Source organism: Micropterus dolomieu, unplaced genomic scaffold (genome assembly GCF_021292245.1).
Source record: "Micropterus dolomieu isolate WLL.071019.BEF.003 ecotype Adirondacks unplaced genomic scaffold, ASM2129224v1 contig_5060, whole genome shotgun sequence".
Classification (NCBI taxonomy): Eukaryota; Metazoa; Chordata; class Actinopteri; order Centrarchiformes; family Centrarchidae; genus Micropterus; species Micropterus dolomieu.
This window is the reverse complement of record NW_025734049.1, coordinates 1-11485: the sequence shown is the minus strand read 5'-3', so window position 1 is coordinate 11485 and position 11485 is coordinate 1. Positions and strand designations below refer to the sequence as shown.

Below are 11485 nucleotides of genomic sequence, written 5' to 3'. Positions count from 1 at the left end.
CACTGCTTTAAAAAGTTAAGAAGACGGTTAAAATCTAATTTTGTCAGCTCAGACTGCCGAAGAGCTGTGTCATTTGTTCCGACATGGACTATCACTCTTGTGATGGAGGACGGGAGCGACGGCATCAGGTCCTGGAGTTTTTTTTAAATGACAGCCGTGGTGGCACCGGGGAAGCAGCGAGTGGTAGCGTTAAAGAAACGGATGTTTCTGGTTATGGAGTCACCAATTATTAGTGTGGTTGGGGAGAAAAGAGGACGAGGAGATGCTGGTTGTGGGGATCCAGAGCAGGACTGAGCAGAATTTGCTTCAACACTGCGTGCGGACTGAGGATGGAGTGTGTGAGCTGTTGAGTGTTGTGTTGGAGTAGCAGTAACAGACCTGAGAGAAGGGCTACCCGACGGTGCAAGGTAGAGACGGCCTCCGGAGCGTCTGAGCACAGCCTCCTTCAGGATCCTACGTCGGGAAGCGGAGGTTTTTGACCGGGATGACGGCCGCCGATCAGGTCCGGCGGCAGACCGGCGGCCCAGTGCAGGAGATGTAGCCGGTGAAGGAGATGCAACAGTGTCGGCAGGCACTGTGCACCGAAAGAGATCCGTATCAGGGAGACTCAAAGCCGCAGGTGCATCAGCTGGATGGACCGGAGTGTCGTCAGACAGGGCTGCATAGCGGTTGGAGAGGCCGATGTGCGGAGGAGAGGCAGCCCCATCCGAGCCTCTCTTGCAGCCACGGGCCACCACTTCAGCCCAGGTTGACTGATGCTTCGGAGTCGAGCAGGATGAAAGCCTGGGAAGACTAGAGGGGTCCCAAAACACGGTGTCCTGGATGTTAGCGGTTGTGCTAAGAGAAACAATCTGTTTGGCTTGTACTGAAGCTACATCCATAAAGCCAGTCAGCAGGGAATCTTTCTCTTTGAGTTCCTCTGAAAGTCGTCGGATGTCTTCCATAAGGTCAGCAATCTTCTTGTTCGCTTTCTTAAGGAGTGAGCAGTCCTCAAGGGGCAGAGTTATCTCGGCTAGCATAGTCACCGGAGCTTTGTTGCGATCAGTAGCGTTGATCGCGTTTTTACGGTCATCTAGCTTAAAATCCATGTCAGATGACTAAAATCCTTAACCGACGTGAAACTTAAATAAAGTTAAGTTAAATAAAAAGGATATAAAAAATGTAATGAAAAAAGAGTGGATTAAAACTGGATAAGAGTCCGGTTTAAGATGGAGCTTCCGACAGGTGGCTACAGACGCCAACTCATGCGCAGAGTGCAGATTACGTCAGCAATTACGTCAGAGATCTTGTATGACAAACCAATCCTCGGATTGGATGTGACTGACGATGGTGGGGATGGTGAGCATCTTGAACCTGAATCTCCTCAGAGATTGGTTCAGGGACCGCAGATCTAAAATCGGACACAATCTTATGTCCTTTTTGGGAAGTGTGAAGTACCGGCTGTAGAACCCGGACTCCCTGACTGGCGGGGAAATGAGTTCTATGGCCCCTTTCTCCAGCAGAGAGCGAACTTCTTGTCCCAACACCTGGCTCTGCTCCGAGAGCACCGCAGTCCAGGCCACCTGGTTGAATCTGGGGGGGCGGACCCGGAACTGCAGCCTGTAGCCCTCCATGACGCTGCGCAGGACCCACAGGGAAATGTTGGCAAGGCTCCGGCAAGCTCCTGCGAAATCGGGGCTGGTTCCCTTGGTTCCCTTGTTCCGAGGCCCCTTGGGTCTGGTGGTGTAGGTCCCCGGCGGCACCCTGAAGCAGAGGTCTGCCAGGGAAAACCTGCCGATAACCCGCGGTGTGTGAGACAGAGCGCCTCCTGACTGCAGCCGCGTCCCATGCGTCGACCTCGGTCGCCTTCTCTCGGGGGGGCGGCTCAGAACCATATTATTCCCGGGTGCGCTGAGGGGGACCCGGAGAAGCAACACTCTGCCTCTGGCTCTCGCCATCCTGGACCCAGACCGGTGCGGGAGATACTGCTGGAACGCCTCCCCTTGCGTCCTGGCATGCTAAAACCTGCTGACGACGCTATCCACCGCCTCGCCAAACAGGCCAGAGGTCGCAACCGGTGCGTCGAGCAGGAAGGTCTTCTCCCTCTCCTGGATACCCGACAGGTTGAGCCACAGGTGCCGCTCCATGTCGGCACTGGTGGCCACGGAGCGGCCAATGTCATGGGCCGTCTCCTTTGTGACTTGGAGAGACAAATCCGTAGCTCTGCGGAGCTCAGCGATGTCCTCCTCAGAGGGGCCCCCTCCCAAGTCCATGTCCTTCAGCAGGTCGGCCTGGTATGCCTGCAAAACTGCCATCGTGTGCAGGTTTGCACCAGCCCGGCCCGCCGCCATGTAGATGTCGCCCCACCAGAGCAGATGTCACACGACATGGCTTGGTAGGCAGCGCCGGCTCTTTAAGGAATGACGCAAGACCGGGCGAGAGATAGCTGGCCAAAGCATCCTCATCCTGGGGTTTACTTTATGTGATCGATATAAATACTGCAAAGACTGTGGTCATCATTTTTCTATAAAAACAGGTGTAGGACATAGATGTCAGAGAGGGAGATGCGATCATTGTGGGGATGATTTAGCATCAGCAGTTCAACATAAATTTTTTTATACAGCCAGAGAAGCCCTCGAAGCCCCAGACTAAACATGTGTTTTCTGACTTTGAAACGTGAACGATTGATGGTAAACACGAGGCCATGTTTGTATGCGCTATTGATTTTGAGAATGAGGGCTGGTGTGCCTCAGGAGTGGACTGTGTTGACCTCTTCGTGAAAAAATACAGGCAGCCAAAATATAAAAACTACACATTCATCGCCCACAACGCATCAGGGTTTGACAATTACATTATGCTTGATTATTTCACAAAGCAAGGTATAACGCCGAAGCTGATCATGAGAGGTAGCAAAGTTCTTTTGATGCTCAATGCTGCCTACAGACAGAGGTGGATAGACTCGTACTGCTATCTGCCCACGCGTTTATCTAAAACACCGGCTGCTATGGGATTTTCAGATTCACAAGCGAAAGGATTCTTTCCTCATCTCTTCAACACTCCTGACAATGCTAACTACGTTGGTCCATGCCCTGATTTGGTTTTTTACAGTTAAGACTGCATGTCTGACAGTGAAAGAGCAAAACTCCTTGAATGGTACGACACAGTTCGCCACGAAACATTTGATTTTCAGGTCGAGCTGCGATCATATGGGATCAATGACAAGACAAGACATTCTCCAGTGTTTCCATACGGTGGCTTGTATATGAAGCAATGAAAAACAGCATCGAGATACATCATGCTCTCAATCACGGTGAAAAACAATTTGGTCCCTATCATATTGATGGGTATAGTGAACAAAGTGGTACCCGCAACGCTTATGAATTTGCTGGTTGTTTCTGGCACGGGTACCCCAAGTGCTACAATCCTGGACATAAAAACACTGTAAATAATGTTGCGTTGGGTGTTCTCCACAGACAGTTTACTGCTAAAATACACGCCCTTAGACACTCCCACAATTCATGTCAGGGTGATGTGGGAGTGTGAATGGGAGGAGGCAAAGAAAACAGATGGGTTTCTTCAGGATTTTTTGAAAGCTTATGATGCACCGACAAGGCTCAACCCTCGAGATGCCCTGTTTGGAGGTCGTACAAACGCGTTCAGACTGCATTACAAAGCTGCTGAGAATGAAAAAATACACTACTGTGATTTCACCTCACTTTATCCAACTGTGCAAGCCCATAAATGCTATCCAATCGGTCATCCTAAAGTCATTTTTCCAGACTTTGAACCGATTGAGAAGTATTTTGAACTGATAAAATGTACCATTCTGCCCCCTGGAGGTCTATACCATCCTGTGCTCCCTGTACGTTATAACGGTAAACTGATGTTCCCCTTATGCAGGACCTGTACAGAGACTCTAAACCAGTCCACTGATTGCATCCACTCTGATCCTGAGAGGGCACTCTTAGGAACTTGGGTCAGTTTTGAGCTGCAGAAGGCTGTTGGAAAAGGTTATGTGGTAACCAAAATTGATGAAGTATGGCATTTTAATAATAAAAGTGACAATCTTTTCAAAGATTATGTAAAAACATTTTTACAGAGAAAAGAGGAGTCCTCAGGTTACCCCAGTTTTGCAAATGATGACGAATCCCGAGCAAAATATATTCAAGACTACTTTGAAAAAGAAGGAATTTGTCTGAACCCCGATAGAATTGGTGTCAATAAGGCTGTGAGAAACATCAACAAGCTACTTCTTAACTCTCTGTGGGGATGTTTTTCCATGCGTGAAAACCAGGCTAACTGTGAACTAGTGACTGATCCTGAAGTCTTTTCATGTTACATGTTGTCAAATAAGTTGAGATCCCAACACTCTTGCTATCAGGTCGCAAAGAAGAAAACTGGAGCCTTTCTCCCTTTAGTAACAACAGTGAGTGAGAAAAGGGAAGTGCAACATCCTTCCATCTGCAAAACACAGAGCTTAACAATGCTATAAGCAATATATTGAATAATGATTAAAAGAAAGATATTTGGTATTAAACATGATATGATGATTGAAAATCAGGATATCTCATTGATATTGAAGATTAATAAATTAAATTGATCTTCCGATTGTAAAATATATAATATGGTTAAAGTAAGGAGAATTAGGGTAAAGGTTAAATAACTGTGCAAAAGGTCACTAAGTTTGGGTGAAGACATCATTACTATGAGTCATTGGGAGAGAAGGGTCAGCAAGGGGAAGGAAATGGCCGAACAAGGACATCTCTGGCCCAATTGAATCTAAGGATAAACAAACTATGTGACAGTAGTCACGTAGACAGGAAAAGGGTGGTGGCTGATTGGACAAAGAAACTCAGCTACAGAGTAGGATATATAAAGAGGAGTCAGAGAGAGATCGGGGTTATTCCTCGGCAGACCTCAGAGGCATCGGACTCGGAGCAAGACCATCACCGCACCGGACCAAGAGCCCAAGACAAGATACGGGGATTTGAGCAGCAAACAACTAGAGAACACTTCAGAGATTCTTCAGGGGACTTCAAGAGATCGAGCCACAGAGGGTAACCACAACATCTAAGAGTCCACAGGCCAGCAGCGGAGGAAGGATTTCACTGCAGGACAACTCCTTCCCCCTCCTTTCTCTCCAAAAAAGAAGACATCAAAAATACTCAAGCTCAGCTATCACAATCAGGTTTTGAATTTTAGAGATTTTATCAGTTTATTTAGGTTTTAATCAGTTTAAGTTGTATGCTTGCCCTTGCTTAATTTTGCAATAAAATATATAGTCACTGCATTTAAAGTACAAGTAGTAGACATTGAATTTATTTTTTCACTAAGGTAGTAATTAATTGGGTAAAGTGTGTTTAACATTTTTAAGGTTCTTATAGGTTGCTCTAGCCAACAAAATTAACTTCCTCATCCTTGGTGCCTATTTTCCTGGCCACTAAACCCAACTATACCAAGTGCACTGATCAATGAGAAGAGAGCTGTTATTAACGGGCGTGGCTGGGGTGGTATTTGGCTCTAGGGCTATTCAGTCCAGTGCCATTTCAGAGTAAGCAGGGTAGGCGTTCGGAAGAAGACAGTTAGAAGCCAGGCGAATCTCTTCGACACCAGCTTAAACAGTCCTCAGTTATACCTAATAGGGTAATACCAATAGGCCTAGAGGATCGGACCCTTTAAGCAAAGAGCTGGTCCAGTACCTCCTGAACAGGGGTAACTCGGGATCTAACAATGTTGAGCGACCAGTACAACGTCAGACAGTTTGCATTTGTATCTGACGATGTCGCGCTTGTGCAGTGGCGTCATAGAACTGCCAAAACTAAAAAATAAACGTCTTCATCAGAGCCATGACTACCGCTTATGCACGTCTTATGCTTTATGAGCTTATGGACTAGCTTGGCAAGCGTTGTCTGTATGCTGACACAGACAGTGTGCAGTGTGCCTTGTCTTTTCTTTCTAGATAATATCTTTTCTATTTTAAATGTTTTGTTTTTATCTATAATAACTTTTTGCATCTCTTGCACATAAAATGTTCCCTGTAATATTTCGTCGTCATAGTCTTTCAACCTGTAAACAGGAGGGCCCCATGACACACATTCCTTTACAGTGAAATATTCATCAGTGTAATTTTGCTCATAACCTTTTTTAAAAGGGCCGCGTAGTTTTGAAATTCTTACAGTCTCGCCCACCTCATATTTAAAACGAATTACTCTTCTATCTTATGTTTTATACAAGTTGTTAAATACGATATCTTCATTGTCTTTTGTTACATCAGTCGGTTTCATTTTAATACTACGATGATAACTATGATTGTAGGAGGTGACTAAATCCTGCAATATTTCTACGTATCGTTTAGAATTATTGGCTGTTAAATAACACCACATTTTAGATTTCAGAGTCCTGTTAAAGCGCTCTACTACAGATGCCTTAGTCTCATTTGATGTGGTAAAGTGTACGATACTATTAATTTTCATTAACGCCTCGAAATCTTTGTTTAGGAACTCTTTTCCCTCGTCTGTTTGAATTTTATGCGGTATTCCACCTTCAGCTAAGATATCTTTAAAGGACGCTGTGACGCATTTACCACTCTTATTATTTAAACAACGCACCCATGCGTATTTTGAAAACAAATCTATACACGTTAATAAATAGTGTACCCCATCATTTTCAGCAGAAGAAGCGGACATGTCGACTAGATCTATCTGGAATTGCCAATCTATTGCATTCACTAAAAACTTGTTTCTCTTAAAATGCACCGGAGCCGTCTTGTGTAGAGTATAGGCATCTTGCTTCATGAGCCAGTTTTCTACGTCTGAATCTGCGTACCGAACTCTAGTAGTGTCAAATATGGCCTTTTAAGTTTTTGCTTGCCTCCATAGCCTGCATTTTCTGTCGCATATTCCTCATCACCTCCTCCCTGATCTTTGTTACAAAGACTGACGCTTCAACGACATTTTTTTATTTCCAACGACATACGCAACATATCCATCAGCAATGATTACAAGTATACACTTTTAAGAAAATCAGTACAAGCACTATGTTTTTACAAACCAAAGATTCAGTTAAGCAATTCATCACATCAGCAACATCGACATGTTGTTTTCTGGTTAGCATTAAAACACACAAATCAATGCTAAAAGTACAAAAACAAAACACATGACCCGTATGAAAATCATTATCGTTCACAGGAAAAACATTTGCTATATTGAGTAGAGTAGATTTCACATCTGCATATTTATCCATTGTCATTTGCACCATGGTACGCCATCCAGAGGTCATTCGTCTAACACATTCTGGCTGTTTGTCAAATCTAGAACAACATAGTGTCCTATCTGTGTCACGTATCGCATTGTTAACAGTTTCACACAACTGTGTTCTCATCTTATACACGATGTATCTCTTTTTGACATGATTTAGTAGACTAGATACATTTCCCATTGTTTTTTAGTGTTGTTCGCCCTCCCTGATGTCCAGAGATTCCTTAACTACAGTGCTCACACTGTCCTCCACTCTAATTACCCGTTTAAGCGAAGCAATGAGAAAGGGTTCCAAATCTGTAGAGCAGCTGCTGCAATGTCTTGAATACTGCATTCACACGTTGGCACCAACCCAAGACCACGTAGGACGTACTTTTGAGCATCAGCTAAATTGTTGTTAAAAAGCTTCTGCGTAATTTCTCTCTTATGTCCTTTGATATAAAAGAAGGGCAGCGTGTCAATGCATGTGTGAGGTTGTTTTCTGCACCATTCATTTGTATATGCACAATACACACATGTTTGTATAGCTTTTTGCTGCAGTATATCGTATAAATAATAAGCTACGGTTACCTGTATAATACGGCTAGCAGTAGTGTTAGGAGATGTGTCTTTGTCGCAACAGTCCAGAGTGTCCAAACATGCACCCTTAAACGGCTTGGCCCTGCTCTTGTCCTCTTCTGCTTTTTCTTCAGGAACGAGAAATGTTAAATTTCTTTTCCCCAGTTCTTTGCCATAGTCATGAGTTATCATCATCCTGTAGTAATGGAAAATATTTAGGGCTGCTCGATAGACCCTCACCTGCTGCACATGTCCTCGTACCTGCACAAAACATTTTAATTAGAACAATGTCACCGTCAGCCCCGTCGTGGAGGTCTTTGAGGTTGTCTGCGGTGTTGTTTGTTGTTCATCTTGCTTGTCCTCAGGACCAAAAAGTTTTCTTTTAATCGCTACATAGCTAACATAAGGTTTATACCATCTGAATAATTTATCAATGTGTGAGAAGATTTCAAGGGTTCTATCCCATTCTCCCCACTGGACCATAAAGCCGGTGCTGAACCACGTCTCCCACTCTTTAGACGTGATGGGTTAGCCTTTTTGTTGCTCTGGGGTTCCCATCCTTGCATTTTGAATGATAGAATTGTTCTTGCGTGATCTAAAAAATATGTAGGATTCTGGATCGTAGACATTAAGGTCTATCTCTACACGGTAGATCTCTCTAGGCACAGACCCGCACCATTGTGTGGTATAGACTCCTTTTGAAGCACTCATATCTTTACAGATTTTGTTTCTGAAGTAATTCCAGGCTTTGGCTGAAAAACTAATGTGGTGTGCTTTCACAAAGAAAAATTTCATCAAGATCTCTTGTATAAACTGAGGCGCCCATGCCTTTCAGTCCAGAAAATCAGCCAATGTTGTTGGGGGTGTCTTCTTTCTAGGAGCCATACTCATTGCAACAGGATCTATAATTATGTCTATGAAGATTCTCAGTCATCCAGGTCATAGTTATCAGTCAGTTCGGGTCAGAACTGAAGAAGTCCTTTGGATAAGGGACGAAACGTCTTCCAGTAGCTTCAACCAAGTCCAGTTGCCCTTCATTTTAACCTTCGTTGGATCTATAATTATACGTTGTTTTGGAGTCATTACTCATAATTGATTATCTGTGACGTCCATGATTGTGATGCTGCAAAGATGCCGCTGTTGTTCTGCACGAAGATAGCACTGTCCGATAGAGATTTACCCAAATTTAGCTTTTGTTTATTTAAAAAGAAAAAAAAAGAGAAAAGCAAAAGACTTTTGTCTCATTTATAAACTGCTCTTCAGTAATTTGTGCCAGTATGCAACACTTCTTATAGAAACAATGATCAGACAATAAAAAGTTTAGAATTTAAGGAACGTGCAAATGCTTCTTATTTCTAGGGAGATTTTTTCTGTAGATTTAACAGTGTTGGAGGCAGGTAATGCAGTTATTAGAATAAATTAGATAAAATCAATCAGAGCGGTTAATTTGGTGTGTTGTAGCAACGTGACATCAAAGAAAAACATTAGCAGAAAACAACCCACATTGATCAGAATAAAGAAAATCTACTATTTATACACCGTACATCTGCAACAAATATACGTTTATTACATTAAATGTAGAAAATTAAGTGGTTGTTCTACTCAGTGTGATTGACAGGAGAGATGATCAGAGGGGCAGAGTTTTTACCACCATTATTTATACAAGGACTAAAGAATGGGTAGAGTTTCTCAGTGAAGCAGCAGCCAGTAAAGGAGTAGATAAGAGCTGCAGCATCAACGTCATAAAAGGAGACCAGACCCTCCTCATAATCCACAAACACCCCCACCTTCTCAGGCTGAGACTTCAGAGAGAGACTGACTGAAGGGCCAGCAAGAGCTTCATACTCATTTTCATTCCTCAACCATATCGTCCAGTAACCTTTCTGAGGACTCACTGTGATGTTTCCCTTCCTGTTGATCGACTCTCTGGCCACTCCTAAATCCCACTTAGGCTTTCCTTTAACCTGAACCTCGTAGTAAAATCTTCCTGAAGAGAAACTCTGCTTTGCTAAGACATTAGGACAATAACCAAATCTCTCTGAATTGTCTGGGAGATTCTTCTTTACATCACCATGTTTAACTTGTTTTCCATCATCAGACAGGATGAGGTAGGGATGTGCTGTATCAGGATCGAGTGTCACATCCACTGCATACTGCTGGACCCTCTTCAGCTCGGCCTCAAGCAGCTTCTTCATCTGTTTACTGAGCGTCTCCTCCAGCTGATTCACAGCTCTCCTCACAGTCCCCTCATAGGAAGGTGGACGGACGCTGACTTCTGTCCAGTCCTTGGTGGGTGGAGCAGCGTTCAGGGACGGGAGTCTTTGGAGGAGGTGGAGGTGGTCTTCAGAGCGTGAGAGCTGCTCCACCTCAGAGCTTCTCTTCTTCAGCTCAGAGATTTCCTGTTCCAGCTCTTTGATGAAGCCTTCAGCCTGTTTCTCTGTCTCTCTCTGCTTCTCTTTGATCGTGTCGATGAGCTCGGCCTGGCTTCTCTCAACAGACTCCTTCAGAGCGCTGAAGACCTGAACACCACCTGCTATCTCTCTGTCTGCATCTTCCTTACTGAGCTCCACTGAGCGTTTGATCTCCTGAATCTTCAGTCGTCTCTTCTGGATCATCAGCTGAGTTTCAGCCTCTGTCTTCCCCAGCTCGGCCTTCTTTCCTTCATATTCTTCTTTCAGAGGAACAACATCATGTGTCTTGTGGTCTAAAACAGTGCAGAGCATGCAGACACACATCTGGTCGGTCTTACAGAACAGCTCCAGCAGTTTATCGTGCTTCGTACACATCCTGCCTTCCAGGTTCTCCACAGGGTCGATCAGCTGATGTCTTTTCAGGCGTGAAGCTGTCAGATGAGGCTCCAGGTGAGTCTCACAGTAGGAGGCCAGACACACCAGGCAGGACTTCAGGGCCTTCACTTTGGTTCCAGTGCAGACGTCACAGGGAACTTCTCCTGGTTTGGCAGCTTGTTGCTCTGAGCTGCTGCTGCTGGCTTTCTGTTGAGCTGACTGTCTGAACTGAGCAGCCATCTCAGAGATGAAAGTGTTGACCTGCAGCTCAGGTTTTGTGTTGAAAACCTTTTTACAGTTGGGACACTGACACGGGACATTAATATTCCAGTGTTCAGTGATGCAGGTTTTACAGAAGTTGTGTCCACATGGTATGGTGACTGGATCAGTGAACACATTCAGACAGATGGAGCACAGAAACTGATCTTCAGTCAGCAGACAGCTGGCAGCAGACATATCCACACTCTGAGGACAAGAAGGGTGAAAAAAATGGACAGTTAAAATTAAGGCAACTGGACTTTGTAGAAGATACTTGACGTATCTCAAACTTTGACCAAAGAGTCATTGTGTCCTTTATAGAAACTCATTCTGTAGGTTTCATGTGATGTGAAAAGGCTGAAAAGTGAAGTTTGCTGTAAAGGGAGTGTTGTAGCCACTGTGCCATAGATACAGGATGTTCTTACATGTGTTGACCTCTTTTGTTCTGTTGTTTGACTGTTAGAGCATGCTGTAGACTCCAGTATAAGAAAAATAAAATTAAACTGTGAAAAGTCTCCAGTAACCACAACGTGCCCTTTAAAGCCTTCAGTGCTTTGCTCCAAACTAAATTCATCTTCTACCAAAAGAAAAACATCACTAATCAAGTCAAACCTGAAGGGCAACAAAACCTCACCTGCAGAGCAGAAA

At 44.3% G+C, this 11485-nt stretch overlaps 1 protein-coding gene across 1 annotated transcript; it reads right to left on the bottom strand.

The window, feature by feature from the left end:
* Positions 1–9391: 9391 nt before the first annotated feature.
* Positions 9392–11047, bottom strand: LOC123964737 (E3 ubiquitin-protein ligase TRIM21-like). Its single transcript, XM_046041532.1, has one exon. The coding sequence runs from the start codon at positions 11033–11035 to the stop codon at positions 9392–9394; it is 1644 nt and encodes a 547-aa protein (XP_045897488.1). The 5' UTR covers positions 11036–11047.
* Between the last annotated feature and the right edge of the window lie 438 nt (positions 11048–11485).